This window comes from Sinohyriopsis cumingii, chromosome 1 (genome assembly GCF_028554795.1).
Source record: "Sinohyriopsis cumingii isolate HCF-2022 chromosome 1, ASM2855479v2, whole genome shotgun sequence".
Lineage (NCBI taxonomy): Eukaryota > Metazoa > Mollusca > Bivalvia > Unionida > Unionidae > Sinohyriopsis > Sinohyriopsis cumingii.
The window spans coordinates 55,641,727-55,668,038 of NC_142961.1; the positions used below are offsets into that span (position 1 = coordinate 55,641,727).

The 26,312-nt window shown below is 36.7% G+C and overlaps 1 protein-coding gene across 2 annotated transcripts in view; it reads left to right on the forward strand.

The window, feature by feature from the left end:
* LOC149806903 (uncharacterized) overlaps positions 1-23,440 on the forward strand; it is a 32,167-nt gene extending 8,727 nt beyond the window's left edge. For both annotated transcript variants that reach the window (XM_089959391.1, XM_089959401.1), the window contains exons 3-4: positions 2,657-3,278; positions 22,584-23,440. In XM_089959391.1, coding sequence (XP_089815517.1) covers positions 2,657-3,278; positions 22,584-22,891 — 930 coding nt within the window. In that variant the 3' untranslated portion in view covers positions 22,892-23,440. The remainder of the gene's footprint in view (positions 1-2,656; positions 3,279-22,583) is intronic.
* Positions 23,441-26,312: the final 2,872 nt, after the last annotated feature.

Consider the following 26,312-nt stretch of genomic DNA (forward strand, 5'->3'; position numbering starts at 1 on the left):
ATTTTTAGTCAGATAAGGTACATTTGCCATTTACAAGAGTTACTTCAATAGTAAAATTTTGTTTAGAGTTATTTTCCTTTCATCAACATCACACTTGGACTCAGATCACCATTACGTTTTCTATATAATGTCTACATTTGTTTGTCAATTCTGATTTGGCCAGTGTGTCCAAATCATAATAAATCGTATCTACAATATCATCAAAAATGAACTCACAGTGTCATGGGTTATCTGGCATTATTTGAGCGGCTGTACAGAAAACTAAACAACGTACAGTGGGTCACATATTTCATTTCTGCGTCAACAGCAGTGCCACGTCACTCACTGTGCATTGTCACGAGGATGCACACAGACAACCACAATAAAATATCCATTTTCTAAAGAATAAACAATGTCCTTTGCACCACGTCCAAGAATGCCTAAATCTAACTCATGTTTCATCAACGAAATGAAAAAGAGGAAGAAATGCTCCGTCAAAAGACTGGGGCTACATTCGTGGATACTGGCCCTGGTGTAATTAATAATTGTGACCCGACTCCTATCAACCAACTTATTCATGGCCAATTTTAGTCAAACTTTTATATTTGCAGGCAACACATATTTCAACTTTACTCGTGATTTTTTTCTTCTGATTTTTCGTAGCAAATAAGGTGTATGACAACTATGGACCGCTCCGGTGGCCTAGTGGTTAGAGCATCCGCCACTGATGCGGGAGGTCGCGGGCTCGAACCCCGGCCGAGTCATACCAAAGACTTATAAAATAGTACCAACAGCTGCCTCGCTAGGCGCTCAGAATTTAGAGGTTAGTGTTAGGACTAGTTGGCCTTGTGTCAGGATAATGTGACTGGGTGGGACATCGTGCTACATGTCTGCGGCACGATTCCCTAGTGCTAGACATCACTATAAAGTGCCACACTGCAGACATCGTAGTGATATTACTCAAAAATTGTTAAAGCTATGTTAAACCTCCAAATCACATCACGTATGACAATTATTAGAATGTGTGTAGTGTTAGTATTCCAGAGGGTGCAAGATTACGGCGATTTTTACAGCATACTGCAGTACGCCTACTAAAATACATATTGGTGTACACACTAAATAAATTGTAAGAAGTGCTATGTTTCAGATTTATTTATCAGGTACTCAGCCGATTGTTAATATAATAATAGCGCACTAAAACTTTCCATTTTGGTGGGACCAGTACAATGTTTTATAGAAGAATTCTTTGGGTTTCAGTGCCAGTAACCATACAATGTGACAATGTAATAGGAAAATACGGCTTCAGAGAGGATCTACCTTACTGAATAGTAGTATTTTTTCTCTCGTGAAAACCTGAGTCATGTCTTGGATGTAAAATATGTCAGTGTGGTAGTACGAACTAATCCTGGCAACTTATGGCGGGTACATTAGACATGTCTTAATGAGACCTTGATATTACCCTCTGACGGCAGGGAGCTTCCAATCGAATCAACTCTTACAACTTGTTCCCAATACCAGTCTAGACCTGAAAAGATAATACATGTGTTACTTAATCCTAGACGTCAGTACAATGCAGGTAAACGAAGTGTAAATATGCTAGATATGGAGATATCAAAAGGACATTAAGGGTGAAAGTACAAGCACCCCTACACACACACACAGATATATATATATATATATATATATATATATATATATATATATATATATATGTATATATATGCTTTTATAATTTAAAACTTTAATTTTTTAATTGTACAGTTCTATTTCTAAAGTCGATAAATATAAACGGCCAAAATTTCATATATGTACCTTTAATAATGAACATGAGATTTCAATTTAACTTTTTATGGCATTATCACGGACATGATTCAGATCATTATTATTTTTCTTATACAGTCCCTACAATTGTTTGTCAGTACTGAACTAACCAGTGTGTCTAAATCGTAATAAATCATACGTTAATCATACATGTCTTCAAAGATAAACTCAGGGTGATTCTCTTATCATAAGTTAACCGGTATTTTTATTTTTTTATTTTATGGGGGGTTGTTGTTTTTTTCTTTTGGGTGAGGCTGGGCTGTGAATAAAAATAAACGTGCAGTTGTTAACAGATTTCAATTCCGGACCAGCAGCAATGCCTCATTACTCACCGTGCACCGTCGCCAAAATGCACATAGACAACCACACTATAATCCTCATATTCTAAAGAATCAACAATTTCCTTTATATCTATATCAATTATGTCTGATGTACTTGCACCGTTGGCAAAATGAGAAAGGAATAAATGCTCTAAAACAGTATAATTTTACCTTCTTTGAGTTGCGAAAGAAATTATTAAAAGGTGACCACCTTCGTCCATCATTAGCAAACTGTAAAGAAATTTTCATTAATCTTAATATAATTAAGTTATTTTTTCATGCAAATGACAAATTCTTTTCTGAAACTTTGAACCCGAAATTTGCATATTTGGAGAGCACATTTCTTCTTTTACTCTTGCCATTCAGAATGAGGGATAAGTCTTGTTAATTCAAAATGAGAGATAACTTTTGGGAACAGATTTTATCCGGATAGAAACTGACATATGGTCCATGAAAAGAAAGTAATATCAAATAGTCGATCCAGCTGGGTAACAAATAAAAATAAGTGCATTGTATGGCTTTTTTTTCTTTGATAGGTACTTCGAGAAGGAACCTTCGAAAAAGAAAGTATTGAAAAACCTCGATGTCAGGCAGTCTCTGTAATCGTTGCCAACAGTATGGCGTCCAAGAAACGGAGTGTCGTCAGTGCAACAGACAGCAATCCGGCCACTATGACTGAAACACTTCTCTCAAGAGAACCCGATCACATGGTTTCATTGAGCGTCAACAGAACGAATGAGCACATTATTGAAGTCGAAACATCTTGCTCTTCTTCTCGTCTGAGTTCTGGAAGAAACGGAGCAAACATCACGACTGACCCACCATTTTTGTCTTTTAAAGTTGTTCATTACCCTGTGATGGTCAGACACCCTGCCAGCGTAGCACAAATCCAACATGCCACACCTATAGTGCAAGTTTTCGTTGTGAATCAAAGCTCACCTAGTCAACCAGTTACGCCTTTGGATCCAAATTTCAACGCCAATAGTGCTTCTGATAAACTGTATCATATTGCACCAGGACCAGTACCATCAGTGAATACAGAAAGACGATCCTACAATGATACAGTCAGAAAAAGGAATCATAGGTGCACATATACGGATTGTGGAAAGACGTATTACAAGAGTTCTCATTTAAAGGCACATTACAGAACTCATACAGGTAAGCTCTCAGGATTTTAGATTATCAAGTTCTGCTGGCCGTAAGGCTAAGCGAACCAGTAAGTATATAATGTGTTCGTCACATTTTCTGTCTTTGAATATTTGCTGGGTTTGGTTTGTTTTTTGAATTAAAGATTTAAAATTAAAAATTATGCACGCATCCTGGCAGCAAAGTCTTTAAGCTTAAAATTCGTAAAGATCATACCAATCCGCTACTGATGGAGTTGCATTAAAAAAATTTATAAATCTTCAAACTTCTTTTTAAAAAAATACAAAATAGAAACTAACTAAATCTTATAGCATCCGGTCACCAATACTTCTTCTTCTTCTTCTTTTTTTTTTTTTTTTTTACAAATGATCCGCCTTGAGAAATAAATCTGACAGCAATCATTGACACCAGTGACTTTGAAGATTGTTAGAATTATCCGCCATTAATCATGTCTGCCGTCGTTGAAAAAAGAAACTCCTTGAAACATAAACTTTGCAAATAAACTGCTCAACTGATATCTTTAATATTTTGACAGAGCACGTGGCAACATTGCCGCTGTGGGATGCAATCAAAATAATCAGATGCAGAAATAATTTGCAGCAACTTAACGAGAAACGTATCGCGTTGTATCGAGAAATAGTCTTTATAATTTATACATGTCAGGAGTGGCACTCTAAATTTTGAAAGAAATATAATTTCCCAGGTTTATCTCACTAATTATTCTGCCGGATCAGAAAAGACCTTGTATATCGTAGGTTTTGTAAAACGAACTTTTAATTCTCTTTATTTCGGTGTATGAATTATATATATATATATATATATATATATATATATATATATATATATATATATATATATATATATATATATATATATATATATATATATATATATATATATTGTAATTCATTAATTGCACTTTCAGAAGCTGGTATTTTGTCTAGTATGGCAGAACTTTTTTCCCTGTTTTAGAAAGTACTAAAGATAGTTTACTTTAGACTAATTAAGGGTGATTTGTTTTCCCCTAGTACATGGGAACATGTACAGTTACCAAAACTACAATATCCAAAAACTTTCAGCCAAATTATATGAAAGTAACAGAGGTATGCCAACATTTTCTCTATTGTGCATTTGTAAATGCAAACACCTTCACCTTACACCTGCCATTCTCTGAGAAATACATAATATCTGTAGAGCGCCACCATAAAGACCACATAGGTATTAGTATTGTTCTTAATTAATACATTATTATTATTATTTTATGATTTAGTTTTGGTTGTTAAGCTGAAACATTAAAATAGTAAGCTTTAAAACAATACTCTTGAATAATTCTCATGTTTTACCCTTATAACATTTTAAGTAACAAATAGCAAAGTCCCACACAAGCCCAAACCCAAACCCACCCCGATAAAAAGTGAGCTATTTTCAAAATACACAATACATTTTCTCAATATAGCAACCTATGATATGTTGAAGACAGAAAGAAACTTGCCGCAATTGGTCCTGAGATGTCACTGATAAAAATGATAGTTTGAACTGGGATGGAACAGATCAGGTTAATGAAGGTCAAAAGGTCAAAGTGTAAAATGTTTGCTTATTCTTCTTACTGTGCCGCGGGGTTAAATTCCTTCCATATTCGTGGGTAAGAGAAAGAAAGAAAAAAAAACAACATAACGTCTACTAACTGTATGTCTCCATTGCATATATTTGTAACCAGAGAAAGAAAGAAAGACCTGCCAGGTTGATTCTAGCAGCTATCTCGGAAAATGACTGCTGATATTTCTTGAAAGAATCAGGCCTTGAGTTATGATAGCATGGGCTTTTATAAGGGGCATAATAATCGCTCACGCCGGGTGCCTATTGTGCATGAGTGCCTAACCCTAACCTCTTAATGATGAGCACCAAGCGAGGTAGATGTTAGTACCATTTTTGTAAATCTTTGGGATGACTTGGCCGGAGATCGAACTCACGACCTACCGCATCCGAGGCGGACGCTCTAACCACTAGGCCACAGTGAGAATTGGTTTCAGTAAGAACTAATAATATATGTGACAACCCCCACCTCCTTTAAAACAATGGCTCCTGCCATTACCTTAAAGTGGAACAAGCCCCCCCCCCCCGCCGCAAAGAAAATAAACTCGTTCTGAAATACAGAACAAATAATAGATTCAGACATGCAAGTAAATTTGTGCAAAATCAAAATTTCAGATATCTTTTTCGGCTGGAATGAGACATTATGAAAATATTCACACCATGCTGGAATATTTTCCTGAAACAGAAAAGAAACCAAACAATTATGTTACATTTAAACCAGTATAAAAGAACATATCTGCAGAGTCCCTTTTGGGCACTTAATTTGTACAAAGATGTGACGATCTCCCCTCTTCTTGGTGTACAAGAAGTTTAATACCGAATGTGACATCAACACATCCGATGAACGTTCAACTGGTTTCCGTTGTCGACTTGTGCGTCACATCCCATTTTTAAGCTGGAGATTCTCAGTTGTGGTAAGAGGTTGTTGAATAAACCGATCTTGTGGTATGTGATGAGAAACGGAACACCGAGGTGATTCGGAAGAAAATGGACTGCAATTTTGCACATTTCCTAAAATCTACTCTAGATATAAACCATCAGTAGAAGAACTTTTTGAATTTATTAAATCAATCTCACTATTGTATGCACCCCTTGAATTTGAAGAAGAGAAACTACTGCGAAATTGAAGGATACGTTAACTGTGATGTACCACTGTTATACTGCATGATCGAAATGGGTCAACACGTTTCAACACTGTGCTTCAATACAGGTTTGACCTGATACCGTGTTCTACGCCGTTGAAGCATCAGTTTCGGAGTCAGACTCGGACATAGACACAGACTCAGTAGGTTTAAGCACATGTTGCTCACCTGTCAGACTCGTACACAACACTGACTCAGTGGGTTCAAACACATATTGCTCACTCGTCAGACTCGGACATAGACACTGACTCGGTGGGTTTGAACACATGATGCTCACCCATCAGGCTTGTATCTTCGTCAGTTGCATGTTATGTACTCTTTTGCTTGGAAATGTTGCGTCTTGTTGGTCTTACTGCAGCCTCATCTTCATTCAAAATAGACATGTATGGGAGCAGTATATTTGTGTGGAGTGTGTGTCGGACCTTGTCCATTCTCCTCCATCACCTTGGAGACTGGTGTATCTGAGCTGTTCAATGGCAGTATAAGTATCGCTTTCCCATTTGTCTGCCATTTTGAATTTACCTGTGATACCAACGTTTCTCACCCGAACTCTATCACCTTTCTGTTCGTGGATTCTGGAACTCTTAGATCTTAGTGAGCTTTGGGTTTGTTGCTATTTTATATGTCTCTCTCGACGCTGTCTTGTACGCAAAATCAATATCCAATTTTTTTTAGCCACAGTACATGAAAGTAACATAGACGTATGCCGATATTCTCTCCAGTACGCATGTTGCAAATCTAAAGAATTTCACCTTACACATGTCAGTGTCTCGGAAGTACATAATATTTATAGAGCGCCCCATATGGAAATGATCACATATAATATACCAATATGTAGCCTTGTCACGATTCTAATTACAACTGATTTAATTTAAAATTTCTTTGTGGGAGAAACAGTGTTGGAAAGATTGGATTGGCTGCAGAATATCAAAATATTTTCATTTGGGTGCGTTGTATTAGAGCATGAATTTTTGCGTGTGTGCGTACAAACATTTAAAATCATATTTTCGTCATTTTTATTCGCTACTGAGTTTCCTTTGCACAGGAAGGTAGCAATTTCAAATGATCCCTAACAAATGTAGAAATGTTATACGCAGCAGACGTGTGTGTGTGTGTGTGTGTGTGTGTGTAATTTGGATTTTTAACGTGGCGTTAACAATTTTGGAGACATTAAACTATGATGTATGGTGTGTGGCAGTTTATAGTGATGTCTAGCACTGGAGCATCATGCCGCAGACATGTAGCATGATGTCCCACCCAGTCACATTATCCTGACACCAGGCCGACCAGTCGTAACGCTAATCTCTTATTGCCGAGAGCCTAGCGAGGCAGCTGCTAGTACCATTTTTATAAGTCTTTCGTATGACGTTGCTAGGGTTCTAACTTGCGACCTCCCGCATCCGTGGGCGAATGCTCTAACCACTTAGGTCACCAATATATATATTTATAGTTACGAGTCTAGGCACTTACAGAAAGAAACAAAAGAGAGTGTAAACAACAAGCATTGTAAAATTTGACAAATAATTTATTTCCCTAGAATATGAAGTGAAAAAAAAAAAAAGAACTTACGGTTTTACGAATTAAATACAAAAATAATCCAAGAATTAAAAAATAGAAGTCCTAGTAAAAAAAAGTTAATGAAACTGAATTCGAATCCCGATGAAATACAAATGGAAGACGATGACGTCTGTTGTAACCTGCGAAGTGTTTTTGTGTCAACAGTTTCTTGTTATACACAAGTTTAAGACGCAAAACAGATTCCCGGATGTGGGCCAAACCTCCAGAAAAATTAGAAGTTTGCAATAATAGACACATGCTTGATGTCACGTAATCCATGTATGGCCTTGAGCCCACTTGCTGAATCTTACTCTGAGAAAGAATTATACTTGTTTCTATATTATGTAATGAAATTTAAAAAAATTAAACTCACAAACAATGAAATTAAATCACACACACACACACACACACACACACACACACACACACACACACATACACACACACATACATACATACATACATATATACATATATATATATATATATATATATATATATATATATATATATATATATATATATATATATATATAAAGTTTTAATATGTAATAGCGGTTGCTCCAGCACCAAGAGAGGGGGGATAGGTCGTTGAAGGGTCGGTATTATTTGAATAATCACACGTCTTAATCAGAAAACAAACAAAAAAAGTCAACAAAAGCTGACAACACTGGCTAATAATAAGATATTTCGAAAATGCATAACCCCTGCATCTCCTGAGTGTGCAGTTGTTGTTGCTGTGGGGTTTAACGCCATTTTTCAGCACACGATAGGCTATATATGGCAGCCAGTAATAATGGTGGAGGAAAAACCCGAGAAAACCCCGGTGGTTATCACCGACCCACGAGAAACTACTGGCAAGTTTTCCCACATACCCACATTGGCTGAATCCTGAGTGTGCAGAATGACAACAATTCAATTAAATATTGTAAAGAGATAATTATATTGAAGAAATTTGTGAAGGGCTTTCAAATATTTACATACATACCGATATACAAACAAATCTGACCACCCGTTAATAAAAAATAACAAAAACTATAAACGATGTCTCAAATAACTGGACAGTAAGAAAGCGTTCTGGTATAAAATATATTCAGAATTGTACAAATCCAGTTCTACTGTTAAATATGTCCATTGTTACTGAAACAAAAACTTTTAAACGAGTTCTTAAATACCACTTAACAGAATGTGACCAAATTTCTAAAATTTCTCCTTTGCGTAAAGGGTTTTCGGAGTTGCACAAGCGTAGCTTGGTCGCTATCGGATATGACTGCCGTTACTAAAAACAAAACAACCTTCTAACAGTTTCTTCCTCGAAACCGATCAGTGGAATTTTACCCAAAATGGACGGTAGTTATCTTATCTTGAAGGCATTTTAAGATTTAAATAATGACACCGATTCGACATAAATATAACCATTCCACTAAAAGACACTCCACTCTGATAAATAAAAAAAAAAAATAGAAACATAACATAACAACCCCAAACAAAACGTGGGTCATCTTCCATGGATTTGTGACCTTTTTAAAATTGATTAAACCCACTTCAAAATTGAAGGATATAGTAGAGAACTTCATCCGTAAACTTTATCCATGTTAACCTCGATATCTGTCGAAGAGTAAACTAAGACAGACCGGGATATAGATTATGCTCATTGCGTTGTAGCAGAATTGTTCAATATTTTTACGTCACTTAAGTTAACTATGTTACGTAAAACACATATCTGCAGGTGTCCGATGTGCAGCACGTTCAGCTGCATATAATTTTTTAGTGAACTTTATTTTATTTATATATCAGCATTACATTTAATGTCATATTCAAAGACACAAGAGTTTTAGCAAAATATTTAGGAATTTCCGAATATCCCTCGCATCTGTGTATGTCTATATGCATCGTGAATTATTTCTCATATTGCAAAATATTATCCACTTACCCGATTGGTCATTTGCGTGTTATATGTGATTCCTACATCCAAAACCATATGATGAATATAATATACTACAATACTCACATCAGTAATACAAAGTTCCTGTCATAAGACTGGTATATATATATGGTTTGGTGTAGTGTTTTACGGCATAGGAGTAGTTAATTTAGTGCTGAGGCAATTGAAGAAAAGTGCCTAGCCAAAGGATACAACTACAGTATCCGACCTGGGCTGATCCCGTGGTTAGATTCGAACTCATAATCTTGGCAGCTCTGGGATAGTCGTAGATCATATGTTAGTCTGTAGCAGTAAATTTATACGTATAAAGTACTTCATTATAAGGCATCCTCACCTGTAACGGTATATACGCTTTGGTTTCAGTGGACTGCGTTGTAATGAGTAAGAATCGCTTATCTACTGCCTGATACACGTGGTAATGTATGGTATATGACAAGTAATAACCTTCTTCACGACTTCCGATTAGTTTGCTTTCAACATTAGGTCACTCTGACCTACATTAGGTTTGTTCAAGTACAAAGTTTCATACGGGAACGTACGAAGATAATGAAATTTAGATCTGAATAAATGTCTCAACTTCACAGTAACACACATTTCATTGTGTTCAGAATATATCATATCAGGTATGCATATAGTTATCATGTTTCATTTCTGTGTACGCAACAGTAGCACACATTTCATTGTGTTCAAAATATATCATATCAGGTATGCATATAATTATCATGTTTCATTACTGTGTACGCAACAGTGTCTAAGCAAAAGTGCTAAAAGCAAACACTTAACAAAGCCAGTAAAAATAAATAGTAACAACAGTGACGTAAATTTGATCACATATGGTAGGACTATTTAGTACGCGTGCTCACATGTTCCCTCTTTTTCCGTTTCGCACTTTGCCTGAGGTTTGAATTTTAAAGAAAAATAGCTTCTCGGGTCTCTGGTTATTTTTTTAAATTAAATAAAGACCAGGTAGATCTTACGTATTATTATAATAACTTTTAATTCACTTCTTTTTGGTTTGTGATTGATGGATGAAGTTTGGAATATAGAGTATATAGCTTGATCCGACTTTAGATGTTCTCCTCTCAAAAGACTGCTAGTTCCACTTGGTCATTTTCTCTTCCTGGACCTCAGAGGTATATTAGAAGAAAAGAATAAAAACTATCGGAAAACCTTTCTTAATTTTTATATAATTTTAATTCATTTAATGCAATTCTAGAAGATTGCGTTGTCTTCTCGTGCAAAATATTTGTTTTACTTATTGTAATAAATTTTAATTTTATTTTACTTTGGAAAAGTTCAGGTTCCATTTTTGAGCACACGAGATCAGCCATTTTAACAGCTGTCTACTTTAGATTCTGCATAGTTTTCATAATTACCAATGTAAAGAAATTTCAGTCACATTAGTTGAAAGTAGCATAGAAGTATACCTACATTCTCCTTGTTGCTAATGCAAACAACTTCATTTTAAACCGACCCCCTTATCAAAAGTACATAGTAAATGTCTAGTGGACTCGTCAGATGAATGTAATATGAGATCAAATATTATACTATGTAGGTAGTACTTGGGTTTCCGTGATCTTAGCGATATATTTCTTTCTAGTAATTAGATGGTGCACGGCGTGCGTTTTTAATTTTAATCAGTCAATATTAGGATATAAATATCGCATGCTGTACGCATTCTAAGTGCCGTATGTAGACATATATAGACTCAGTGAACGTTAAAACCGTAGTTATAAATTTACAGCAAAGATTTGGCATAGTGCGTGTATTTGCTACCACCTGACTTTTCGGTCTTCATAAATTTATGACCATTTATATTTTAATAAAGTTAATAAGTAATGACAAAAGTATCGTAACAGCCTAGTAAAAATATACTTGAAACCAAAATAAACAGATAATAAAATATTAATATAAAATAGTCATTTTGTGATAAGCAGTTACCATACGGGGGTATCGGGTACTCACTGTGTAAGTAAAATCATGGTTGTACAGAAAGTCTGGACTATCTGAAACAGGGTTATATTTTACAGTCTGATTGTTGTAGAGGTCACTGAATATGGTGGAATGAGAGACAGAGGTGTGTCAGTTGCGTTTATCAAAGACTATGTTGATACTGGAAATATAGCAACAATACAACATATAATTAAATCAAATCGCTAGCGTACCCGCACGACCACGTGTAGTGACTTTTTGGAATAAAATCCAAGGAGTATTAGTCAAATAAGAAGAGAAACCAATTCAAACGGCAACTTTAGAAAATGGTCGATTTAATTTAACTTATCTTGATGGAAATGGTTTAGATACACATAAACCTCACATCTTAAAGGTGCGCGAGACAGGAACATACTTGTTTATCAAAACCGGAACTAAAGGTACGTGGGGTCAGGTGGGAATGCTGATAGATGATAAGCTTCACCTTAATTTTGTACCACTAACACCACGTACTGAAAGGTCGGACAGCAGCATTGTAAATTCTTTTACAGTTGCAAGATCAACATTATTAGCTACTGGAGATGTAATTCAGTTCCAAGTACTAAGCGTTTATCCCGACGGATGGTTAATCGTTTTTGGTGTTTATGTTTAAGATTAGATTTTATCATTGTATATATACGTAATAGAATCTGACTGCGGTGATTAAGTTGCGGAATCTACCAGTTGTTGTTGTTGTTGGGTTTAACGCCATTTTTCAGCACACGATAGGCTATGCATGGCGGCCAGTATTAATGGTGGAGGAAGAACCCGGGAAAACCCCGGGAAGAACCACCGACCCACGAGAATCTACTGGTAAGCTTTCTCACATACCCACATTGGCCGAATCCTAGACTCGAACACACGCAGACAGAGGTGAGATGGCAGTGATCCGTAACGGAGGAATCTACCGGTGGTGTGCTGGATCAGCTGGCAACGGATGTTAACAGCCATAACAATATTGCTGTACTTATCGAGGAATAATTGTGTCAGAGTGGTGTTACCCAACCCTCGTGTTAACTATCATATACTTTTGTAAAGGGTCAAGTAGAAATTCTTATTTGGAATCACCTTGATGTGCCACTACCAACTCGAGGCCAGCTTGGAATCATCGCCAAGGCAGACGCCATAAAGTTGATTTCAGCAGCAGATGTAAAACTTCTCCGTGATTGTTTCTATAATGGCAAAGTAGCATTTATCGCTGAATCCACCCCGGTTACGTTCACCGATGAATATTTTACACCAATACTGACTTAGCTGAGACAAAAATGACCTCGGAGTGGCCGAGTGGTCTAAAGCGCTCTTCGTTACGGATCACTGCCATCTCATCTCTATCTGCGCCGGTTCGAGTCTAAGATTCAGCCAATGTGGGTATGTGAGAAAGCTTGCCAGTAGCTTCTCGTGGGTCGGTGGTTCTTTCCGGGGTTTTCTCGGGTTCTTCCTCCACTATTAATACTGGCCGCCATGTATAGCCTATCGTGTGCTGCAAAATGGCGTTAAACCCCACCACCACAACAAAAATGACCTCGACTTTTTTCAACAAGGATGCACTTTTTCGGGTGACAGTTATTGGGCAAAAACGATCGTTAGATGTAAATGGTGCTATCGTAGTCGGTGTGTTTCTTGAATGAGAGTGGTGCGAGACCACCAGAACGCAAAGGCGCAAAAGATTTAAATATTCCCGAAGCAGAGGTTTGTGTTATAACTGTACGACAGTGGTGCCAGTAAAAGATAATAATTGTCTAGAAGTGCGCGTGAATATTGCGCCTGCGCGTGATGATGAGACCGGATAAGGTCTGCCTGTAGTGCAATTAAAATACGCGATTGTATTATTGATAGGAGAACCATGAAGGACCCTCAGTCTTTCCAACGTGAAAAACAACCGAAGCGGAAAAACAGATGCAAAATGAAATTACTGAGAGAACCACGCTGATCGTAAAATACAAATGTGTGTTTTGTCATAGATGCTTTTGGCGGCATTGATGCAGCAGTAACTGTTGGTCTTGATTTGACTAGAGAAACGACCACATCAACTATTGTAGGTGCACCATTCGGTATTATTGTTGGAGCTATATCGATAGTAACCGGTGTCTCTGGTGGTGCTATAAAATTAATATCGACGCGATTGCATTCATGAATACGTGTCTATTTTGTATTGCTTGCCGCCACACAAAGCTGTCTGAATACAATCATAAACCATATTCGGTAGCAATCGAAGATAAAATAATCAGTGGGGCTAAATTCAAAACTGTGCTGGCGGAAATGGAATATCACAGACAACTCCTAGCACAAATAAGAAACCGCGCGCTTGCAGATTTGCAGACAATAAAAGTCGAGTAAGACAACCAATCTTCATTCATTGCTCTGAGGCTCTCAGTGTGTTTTTGTATTGGTAGCTATCATAGGCTTGCCTGTCTGAGTACAACACACTATGCCATTGCAAGCAGAGTATTATCAGAATGGGCGTTTTGGTCCCACTGGACCCTTGGGGGCACTGACAAAAGTATCTACCCTCTGCCCCACCCCCCATGACTGACCACATGCATGGGTTGCTTGGTTATTAAACATGCACAAGTCGCATATGGGTAAAGAGATTCATGGGACAGAGGCGGATGGCAGCGACTATGGGAAGGGCGGGGGGCAGTCGGGGAAAACGCCCATTCACAAACTACTGCAGTCTATCGTCACAAATAGTTCAGGCTTGAGAATATTTTGTATCCTGGTTGGAGCGTCCCTGTAACGTTTTTTTTTTTTCCCCAAACAGAATGCTGATTCCAATTCCTGGGTAATTTCTCCAACTCGTTCTGAATCAACGGCAAAAAAAAAAAAAAAAATCCGACCCACTTAGAAATTCCAGTCAGCCATGTTTCTAAGAAGATTATAACAGAAGAAACCAATAACATTGTTTAAAAGGCTCGAAAATGTTTTCTTTTATGCAACCCACGTGATATATCTGAACCACTGTCATACTACACATTTCATCATTGTGATTGGCCCTGTGTGCTTTTTTTTTTTTTTGCAACACATGCATCAAATGCACACTAATCAGGACGCCATCTATGTCCAGGACATACGGTATAGAAGAAATTAGATATATAAGGAGGATGTTTTATTTAATCCGCACATTTAAGTCAAAGTAGGCAACAGCAAAAACCCTTTATCTTCTCATGAAACCAGAGCCACCATTATGGGAAGATGTTTAAATTTCATTATCGATTGCCAGCCAAATGCCAATGGGTGACCACTGAATTGATTTCCTTTGTAGTCCCCACGGAGGACAACAAACGCTACTGATGTCTTATGTTGATGGGATAACCATAATGACGGAATACAGATTCGTGAGTTTATCCGGCATTTATAGCCTGCGCGATGATCTGTTCTGATAAGAATATTTCGATTCTGGTTGGCTTGATCCGATAGGCGCAACGGGGATCTTCCGTAGACTTGTCTCGCATTTTTTTAACGGAGATCTTCCATGGACTGGTGGCACTGTTCTTCTGTTGTTTGTTTTTGAGTGAAAAAGATCAATGTAACATAAAATTCACAAAATTATGAATTTCACATAATTATAAAATTCTTTATAAGATTCTACGTTAAGGTTCAATTTTCATTTAGCTAAGTTTAGGATGCAGAAGACAGGGACAATCTCTGGTTTCGCATATTTCACACGCTGCGCAGAGGAATAATGAATGGCTTCGCGTGTATTAAAACTTTTTTATTTATTGAAAGAAAGTGAAAGATTTCTAAATTATTAATGCTGTAACCAAAACATGCTCTCTGAAGTATTATAATGTAATATTAATTAAGCGATGCGAAATAAAAGAAAATTGAAAGCGAGTGGGTCACATTCCATTTGAGTGGACTGTGTTTCAGGAAAATATTGCCTCGTATGTTAAAGTTGCATTCCATTACACAAAAAAGGCAAATCGGGGAAATGTCATCGAATGATTTAGTGGCCATATACAAATGGTGAAAAATACAACGATATACTTTCCAACTTTTACATTAAATTCAAGAAGTAAAATAGAAGTGTTGATAATTAAGTCATAGGTGTCTGCCCACCAATTAATTTGCGCATGACAACTTGAATAACAAGATCCACACTCGTACCTAGCAAGTAGTAAATATTGTTTTATACCTCAACGGTAACACACTCTTTCCTGGAAGGTCAATGACCTTTTTACCATTATTCCGATACACCCCGGTCATTGATCTGATTGTCATCTATACGAGCCGCGCTGGTATGTATGCCTAGTTTTCAAAATCGCGTAGTTTTCCTAAACGCTAATTTTAGTATGTAGTATATAGTACTTGGGGTTTCCTTGGATTTCAGCGATAAGACAATAATTTTCGGTAATTAGAAGGTGCATGGCATGCGTTTGTTTTATTGGTCAGTATTAGGCTATAGCTAGCGCATGCTGCGCGCGTTCTTAGTACCGCATGTAGACTGATATAGACTCACATAACGTTAAAACCGATTCTATTTAGATGTAAATTTACAGCAGCGATTTGGCATAGTACGTGTATTCTTTACCATCTGACCTTTCATTTTACATAAATTTATGATCATTCATTACTTTTTAAAGTTCTAAAATAAACCAGTGAAAAAGTATTGTAACAACCTATTAAAAATATATTTGAAACCAAAATAAAAATATCAGTTTAAAATATGGTCATGTGATTAGCTAGTACTAATATTAGTACCCTTACTCCTACCTCGTGGACAGGGTACTAACATGAGTATATACATGTCAATGGAGCAAGCCGGGTGTGATTCACATCCGGCGCTCTTTTAGCCCAATAATAACAATTTGAACATATTCCTTGAATATAATCCAATAAATTGAGTAGTCCACTTATTTAATACCGGAAATATCGAAAACCATTGTAGAAATAGTTGTAAAATCTCGTTTACCTGTTTTATCCGAGATTTTCGTTAAAATCGTCCGCCATACTAGTTCAAATAATGATTACTTCCGTTCTCAGCCTCGTTTGTTTGTGTGCCATATAAGGACATTGATGCCTTATTTGGAAACGTAAACAAATCGTAGTAAAAATTTGGCGCGGTTTGAGTCAGAAATTCTTCGCATTAAAAGTAAATACGGTTTATCGGCAACTTTTAAATTCCACCAAGAAGCGATTATTCGTCACTTGATTGATAATAAGATAGCGTAGAAAATCCAAATATGGTCTGGCAAGCCTTACGTAGAAAAGGGGTCACGGCGAGAGTCTCGCGTTATCTGTCATGGCGAACACGGTGAAGTTAGTGTAACCATGCCAAGTTATTTTATCGTGTAAGGGTTTAATAAATTCAGAATAAGCCAAACTTCTTTCACAGCATGAGTATACTTATGTAGTAGATTTCTACACTGTTTTTCTGACTTTAGTGATGATTTTGTTTGCGCCATTACATGATATGGGATCAGTTCGTAGCCTCAACCATAACAAATCAAGTTGAGGCAACGACATCGTAGCTAGTGATTAGCAGTTACCACAGTGAGGTGTCGGGTACTCACTATGTAAGTAAAAACATGGCTGTACAGACAGTCTAGACTATCTGAAAAGGGATTTTATTTTGCAATTTAAATTCTGGATGCGTTTATTTTTTCTTTGCCTTTTTCAGCGTCAGTGGTAAAAATTAATAGTAGAATCACTATTTACAGGGTAAATTGAAGCCAAGAATGAAAGAGTTGAGATAAAAGAGATGTGACACCTATGGTGGTATTATTATTATTATTATTATTTTTCTATATTCCTGTCAGCTTCGTGCTGATCTTGAAAGATGCCAGCTATTATGGGTATTCATAATCAAAGTGTTTGTCCGTACTTTATCTAATGAGGTATCAAAACTTGTCTGGAATGGGTAGGGTTAGGGGTTCCAAAACCGAAACCTACAGCATACCCCCTCACTCGATTGTTCAACATAAGTACTTTCGGCAACACGACTATCTCGGAACCATACTGTTCTAATTAATATGCACACCTGTATTTAATTCCTGACGAGACTCACATCTGTGTCAAAAGGTATTCGCATTGAATTAAAGAAGTCATCAGACTGAATGACATCACCATCTGTCTATTACAAACACGCCTATCAGTTTTGTTAATTGTTAAATGTTGTATAATTAAACCACCGTAATTTAAAGACCCGAAAATGGTTGTCAATTTCTATAGCAGGCCCCCCCACACACACACACACATACACAAATAATAATAATAATAAATAATTGGCGCTTTATGCATAGGTTTCGGAAGGAACTGACATTTTCTAACATAGACTTTCTTCATCTTCTCCCAGGCCAGGAGCCCTGAGTGGCCAAGTAGTCTAAAGCGCTCACCGTTACGGATCACTGCCGTCTCATCTCTGTGTGGGTTCGAGTCTCGGGCTCGGCCAATGTGGGTACACGAGAAAGCTTGCCAGTAGTTTCTCGTGGGTCGGCGGTTCTTTCCGTGGGTTTTCAGGTTTCTTCCTCCACCATTGATACTGATCGCTATGTATATCCTATCTTGTGCTGAAAAATGGCGCTAAACCCTGTAACAACAACTCCCAGGTCACGCTGCCTCGGCGTAGCTAAGTATATTAAAATAGAGAAAATTTGATTTTCGATGTTCGTTAATACACACAAACATGCTTTAATACACATTTCTCTACCTGGATCTTTTGAAGCCGACTGGATTTTTTTCAGCATTATTCCACCCATAAAGACAGCTTAAAATAAAGGAGTTTGAATCAGGATCATAACATGTAAATATGTCGGTTTATTATATGTCAACATGTCATCCTCTATCTATAAGTTTAAATGACCTGAAGACTTGGTGATATTCCTGACGGTAACTTATCAACATCTTTACGTCATATAAACAGTGGTTAGAGTGTCTGCCTTGGATGCGGGAGGTCGCGGGTTCGAACCTTCGGCCGAGTTATACCAAAGAAGGATAAAAATGGTACTAACAGTTGCCTTGCTTGGCGCTCAGCATTAAGAAGATAGTCCTAGGACTGGTTGGCCTGGTGACAGGATAATGTGACTGGGTGGGACATGGTGCTACGTGTCTGCGGCATGATGACCCAGTGCTAGACATCCCTATAAACTGTCACACGGCAGACATCGTGGCGATGCGGCTGAAAATTTTTTACACACACACACACACACACACACACACACACACTGTAGCGGTTGCTACTGGTGGTATGGTATCATGAGGTTGTACCTTTTTACAAGGTGTCCGCTTTATTTGGCTATCGTTATCTAGAGGGTGATGGCCCTCGGTATTGTTGTCCGGATCGAATAAATATTAAAATGAAGTGTGAAATTATAGATGGAATAAATATAGATCTGATCAGATAATTAGAACAGTACATGGAAAAACAAAAGAATTTAATCAGTTACATAAACAACTGGGACACTACATTACATTAGGAAGATACACTTTTTTTCTTCAATAAATCTTTCACCGAATTTCAAACACAAATATATTTATATAAATAGCCGGTCTGTTTTAAATGATAAAATTAGTTCATCATATATCTGAGTGAACGATCAAAGGCATTGCCTTGTACAACTTCATAACCTGCTTATTCCAGTCCATTCCAACTTCACTGTGGTGGTTCCTCTAGGTCCCTTTGCTTTTTCCCTTTTCCGACCTCCCTACTGTCTCGCCTCTTTTCGGCCCTCAAACTTTGTGTGGGTAGAAGGATACGTAAGTACGTAGATACTTGGATAAGTAGGTACGTGGATAAGTCAGTGGATACAACCGTGGAGCTATTACCCCTTACAAAATAAACAGAGAAGCGACGAAATCATCTGTCAGTTGTCCTACTGGGAATAGATCATTACTCCCCTTCTCGTTATGTCAGATATCATTCTACCGGAATTCAAACAGATACCAAAGGCTATCTAGTCAAGCTAAACTTGGCAGACCATAAACAAACCTAGTTTCACAAAATTAATGTACTTCATAATGGCTATTTCTTTACTGATTCCCATTAACATTGCACGAGACATAACAGTTCCGTTCTCGTCTCAATTACACAAATCAATGAATGAAATTCATTACATGTATGAACTACGTTATTTTCAGCGAATAAACACATACAAGTATATTGCATACATGAGATGATCTAAGATCGGTGAATTCAAACGGATTCCCGTAACTCCTGTGAACTAAAGTAATGCATGAAATCTTAGAATACCCAATTCCTATACAAATGACATATTCAAACAATTCGTCAACTATATAAAAAAGATCATTGTTGGAATTTAGATATCTGAACTCACCAGTTATACGCATATCAAGAATATTGATCTACGAATTTAAACGAATAAATTCATGCAAATATAAACAATTAAATTCAAGCAAATTATTATATTGGTATCAACGAACTACATGAAATTGACGCAAATACCTTGTGTTTTCAAGCTTTGTTCGCTTCTACCGCCAAAATCGTGTCCGTTGACTTTCCAGGCATCCGGTCCCTTTGACCAATGTTTTACGAGAGAATTTCTTCCAAATTCTTTCGATCAGGGCAATTAAACCCCAAGATATTTTCGTGTGGGACCCCCCCCCCCCCCATTTAGCTTTATCAATCAGGATTCAATATATGTACCGCCTTTTATAACTGGTCGTCAAAATTGCGGTCAGAATGACTTATAGAATTCCAAAACAACAGATATGGAAAATTTCAAATCTGACAGTTTCGATAACAGTCTAACGGTTAAGTAAACGAAGGCTTAATTAAGAATGATCTCCTCTACCGACACAAACATTAGAGATCATTGCAGTATAGCGATTTAACAAGCACCTGTCCCCATAAATTTAATTGTTCTCTGGCCCCAAGTTAATGTGTTCCTCATTGATTGACAGAAATTTGTATCCTTACACACACCAAATATAGACATAATATAAAGTTTACGATTTTTAAAAACATAACGATTGTGTCTGGTATTTACTGTAAAATGACAAAATATAGGTATAGCATCCACCTACGCGTACAATAAAAATTTACGGCATGAAACGGCATTTTGCTCAGAGATGTTGAGAATTCATAGAAAATAATTGTTTTTGACTTGTTATATAGTTTCCAACTTTTTAACCTCACAAGAAAGTGTGTGTGTGTGTGTGTGTGTGTGTGTGTGATTTGGATTTTTAACGTAGCTTTAACAGTGTTTCAGTCATATCGCTAAGATGTCTGCAGTGTGGCAGTTTATAGTGATGTCTAGCACTGGGGCATCATGCCGCAGACATGTAGCATGATATCTCATCCAGTCACATTATCCTGACACCAGGCCGACCAATTCTAACACTAACCTCTTAATGCTGAGCGCCAAGCGAGACAACTGTTAGTACCATTTTTATAAGTCTTTGGTAACAAGAAAGTACGATTAAGAGGATTTTTTCTCGATATAATGCGATGCTTTTCTCATTTTGTTAATACAGAATATGTGTACGTCTGATTATTTCGATGTCACTTCTATGCTAGGGCTTTTCAAACTTGGTAAAAATGATGTCATGTTTGATTATTTTGATGGCAAGTGTATGCCTGGTCATTTCAAGCTTGGTACAAGTGATGTCATGTCTTATTATTTCGATGTCAGTTCTATGCTAGGGCTTTTCAAACTTGGTAAAAATGATGTCATGTTTGATTATTTCGATGGCAAGTGTATGCCTGGTCATTTCAAGCTAGGTACAAGTGATGTCATGTCTTATTATTTCGATGTCAATTCTATGATAGGGCCTTTCAAGTTTGGTACAAATGATGCCGATACTTTATCCAAATAGTCACATTTACTAAATTTAGAAACTCTTGTTAGAAAACACCTTTTACAAACATGTCAAAATAATCAACCAGTTAAAGCTGTATCCTGGCAACGCAACCTACCAGTTACAGCAGTATCCTGGCAGCATAATCCACCAGTTAGAGCGGTATCTTGGCAACATAATCTACAAGTTATATGTGCATCCTGGCAACACAATCTACAAGTTATAGCCGTATCCTGGGGAAGTCTTTTCAGTCTAACACATAAATGCTGATCCATATGGAAGTAAGCTGCTTTCGACATGACGCGATATTTTTCTTGCATAAGTGATGAAGACGAAGTCTTTTACGTTAACTGGGCGAGTTACCGATTACAATTTATTGATATTATTTTGTCGACATGACGAATTTACGTACTTGTTTTACCGTGGCATAATATCAGTTAGACAACACAGATATACGAATTTATTGTCATAGGCGTCTGTGCTGTATATAAATATATCCCTCTGATTTTAACCTCTGCCCCCTTCCCCGTCCTGAAAAGTTCCTGCGCACTCACATATTTGTCATCATAGCCACATAACGATCTCAACAAATTGCGAACTCGTCTTGTTGACATAACAGACGTCGTCCTGATATCTATTCGAATGAAATATCTCGTCATGATGATGTTAGTCTGTCGTGGCGATATATATTGAAATGAAATATCTCGTCATGACGATGGCAGCCTGTCGTCGTGATATCTATTCGAATGAAATATCTCGTCATGATGATGGCAACCTGTGATATCTATTCGAATGCAATACATCTTCGTGACAATTATAGCCTAATACGTCCATAAATCAGACATCACACACGGCCATTGTTACAAAACACAGTTCATCTTTAAAATTCGTTTTTTCAAAGATCACTTTAAATAATTCGACTAGATTTAACATAGAGTAGCATGGCATCAAGTTTGTGCTGATAGTGTCCATCCTCCATCAAAAGTGATAGCCGTTCATTAGAAATAGAAAAAAGAAAGAAGAAATCATAGGAATGCTATGAATGGTCCCATGGTTTTGTGTCGTCTAGATGCCCAATAAAATCTATGGTCAGCCCAAACGATATTTTGCTTCGCTTTGCTTGATAGGTTGAGGCTATAACTATGTGCCATTCTTTCTTCGAATTATACCCAAGGATGACGATAAGACATGACAATCTGTAAAGCTTTTGTTTTATTTTCTATCCCTTCGCCTTCTCTATCTTCTTCTTCCTTAACACTCCGACATAAATGGGAACATCAGCAAAATAAAATATTCTCTTCTATCTGAAAGAACATTTAAGCTGTTATAGTCCAATCTTTTTTTGTCCCTCAGGTGAGAAGCCATTTGCCTGCGACTGGGAAGACTGCACGAGAAAGTTTGCCAGATCAGACGAACTTTCCCGCCATAAGCGTACGCACACAGGTGAGAAGAACTTCGTCTGCCCCTTATGCGAGCGGCGATTTACCAGAAGTGACCACATGAACAAACATGTCAGGCGACACGAAAGCAATTCGACAGCACCCAGTCCGACATTGGAAGAAAATATTCAAAAAAATATCGACCTGCTTCATTCTCTCAAGACCAACAAATGGACATCAGCACTTCTTTCAAAAGATCTCCCGGAAGCTGTCGTAGATTAAGATACCATATTTTGGCACTGTTAGCAATGCCTCTGTTAGGATCCGAGACAAATTTACATCTGCTAACGATTTGCTCGAGCCATTCATCGTTTTTGTCATGACTTTAAGCTATCGATGACCATATCAAACGGAAATTACAATTACAATATTGGAAATAAGTGCTTATTCTGCTGGTTTAAATTTGACTCCTTGTTATTAAATCAGAATTAGTGTCCCATGACAACGAAACTGATTTCAAAATTGAAGTAGCTCAGTAATTAAGAATAGAGTGCCAATGTATCCATTTTTCTTCCAAATAGGTTCTCCCCCTCTTAGGATCCCATTTTCTTCCGGGGGAAATGCTCCTTGAGTAGAGGTTAAGTGTATAATAGAATCGTTTGCCCAGAGCTGAAACTAGTCTCGAGCCTTTATTCTTCCACGTAACAAACTCTAAATATAGTCATTGTTTCAATCCATCATTATATAACTGTTGATAATGGATGACTGTATGTCTTAGAAAGACGAGTACCGTTAATGTAATATGTAATAAAGTATTGTGGAAAAAAAATATTTTCAACAGCTACAGTTATAACTTTCTGAAGACACACACACACACACAGATATATATATATATATATATATATATATATATATATATATATATATATATATATATATATATATATATATATATATAGTTTTAGGTTCCGTGGTCCGGTCATTTGCCATTAATGAACCATGGGCAACAACATTCCCAGGACTAGTGTCATAATGCGATGCCTAATGCTCTTAACAGAGGTGCGCGGTGTTACTGGTATACCTCGTTACTGAGGGTGATCCAATAACGATAAAAAGATGTTTAATAATGTTTAATACCATTTTTTTTAAAGACAATCATGTCGTCCCACGCTGTCATTTTGCTGTAGGTGATAACTACAAAGAAGGAACGTACAATTATTTTAGATTGAAAGTTCTTAAGAAATTGGTGTAAACCCAGATAAACAAACATCAAGGGCAAAAAATTATCTATTAAAAAGTTACTTGAATTTTCTCGGTACACAAATTATTAAAGCACAGTACATTATGTTACAATATAAGCAATACGTTTACAGTATGCCCCCCCCCCCAAAAATGGTTCTGCATTAAAATTAAAGAATAATAGAACTGAACAAGTCAGCCACTAATTTGTCAAGGCAAGATTCTAAAGAGAATGTAGCAATTAACGAAGAGCTGAGTGATGAAATGTTACTGAGACAGTGTATTGGTTTCAACATTTCCAAAATAAATATTGAATAATATACATTTATCAATACAGAAATGGCTTTGAAAGGTTTGATGTAACAGATACACCACCGGTAGAGCAGTTTTATTGGTTATTATTCAGCTCGAATATATCCAAAGACGATAATCAATATAATGGAACGCTCTGCGCTAAAAACACTCGGCCATCTTCATAACTAAAAGGTACACGTTGCTAAGGTGTTAGCTTAGAAATGTATAGAAAACCACAAATTTATCCTGTTCACTATAACGGGGCTTTCGGTTTGGTTCATTATGCAACATTGTAACTTACGAGAGCTGAACAAAAACTTTTAAAATATTACGATGTGTTTCTGATAATTGATACAAGAATGGATAATCATGCTAATACGTAGCTACGCCGAAGGCAATCACAAATACTGACCGGATCAGAATGGAATTCTTGTAATTGGTTGGCAAATATAACAAGTCGAAAGAAAATTCCTTCAGCATGTGCCTTTGATACATAAACCTTTAGAGCATGGCCATGTTTTAATACATGACATTAAAAACATGATATGGGCAACAACTAAATAAATTAAATGGATCAAAGAAAATTTGATTGAAATACCAGAAGACTAAAACTGTACACGCGTTAGAGCTGTTACGGATATTCATGTAAAGCGAATACCTGAAAGACTATTCATTAGCCCCTGCAAAAAAAAATACCACTCGTACCAAGCACAAACAACATATATGAGCTTAGTAAACAATTAACTGAAAAGATCTAAGGAACAAAACCAACGGTACCAAAATTATCAAGTGCCTTCGAAAAGTAGAGTGAAATACGTCATTCTTAACAAAAATCAAAAGCGTTACAAGTATTTAGTTCTGAAATTTAAAAAATGATTCGCAGAATTGTCCTTTTTAACAGCAGCCGTGGTTAAAATCGTATATCGAGCCACAATCACGTTTGATATAAAAACCTAATAAAGATTTCGAGAAGGACTTTTTCAAAGGCAAAGGAGATTTTGAAGAAAATAACTGTTAAGATAGATCTGAGTGTAAGGTAATTATTTGAATGTCATAATTATCTTTCATTTTCCCAGAGAACAATAATAGATGATAATTTGGTTATGGTTAGTAGAAAGAAAAATCAAACAAACAAGAAAATGTAATTAACCAAATCAATGCACGGTGGATGTAAATAAGTTCGCTTTTAGAACATTTTAAGTTCATAGATACGGTTAAGCCTTGAACACAAACCAAAGTAAACATATCGTTTACCATTTATGATTAAGACAAAGTTCAGGAAAGCAAAATAGCACAATAGTCAGGTAGGCCAAACCTCTATCTTCAATCACGGACAAAAGTCATTCACATGATACAAATTAAATATGCATAACAACAAACACGTACTGAAGAAGCTTTTCAAGGATGAACTAAATAGCGTACCGATAAAAGAGTTGTATGATTTTAGATGAAAACTCAATAAGTTCAAGACTGACCACGAAGAGAAAAAGATAAGCAGAGGAGAAAAGACTGATATATCAAAACGAACGTACATGAATTGTTTATTCAGTTACGATGAAACATGTTCAACAGCGAACATAACCGGGTCTTTTCATCATGAAATGTATAACATGATGATTAAAAAATGACTTTATCCTCCTGCTGCTGCTGATGATATAAAGATCTTTGATTAAGAAGATAAATACACTACTTTAGTCTTTTCCAAATAAGCCATTTTTATTAGTCAGTATATATGCCGTCTCAGAACTAATGATTGGAACGCATGGAGACAAATGTAAAGATGTTTCTGCACAAAGGGCCATTAATTTCAAAGTTATGAGTGAGTTAGTTTTGCCATCTTCATTTAAATACTCCAATAAAATGTTCAGAGCAAAACTCGGTATGATCATCTCGTCAAAGCGGGCGAAAAACATCACAGAAAAAGAAACGTAATCAAATGTTGAAACAAATAATAAAGCAGTAGGTGAGGATAAAGTGGATATTGAAAATATCACAAACATAGACAGAGGGTTATCCGCAGCCTTTTATTAAAAAAAGTGTAATTTTTTATTTTAAAAAATCAAGATTGACGGCAAATAGACGAAAGGTGACAAATCGACGTTAATCACGTTCAGTTATAGTCTTTAATGTGCTTTTTCCAACATCGCAAATGAGCGACATTGTCAAATAT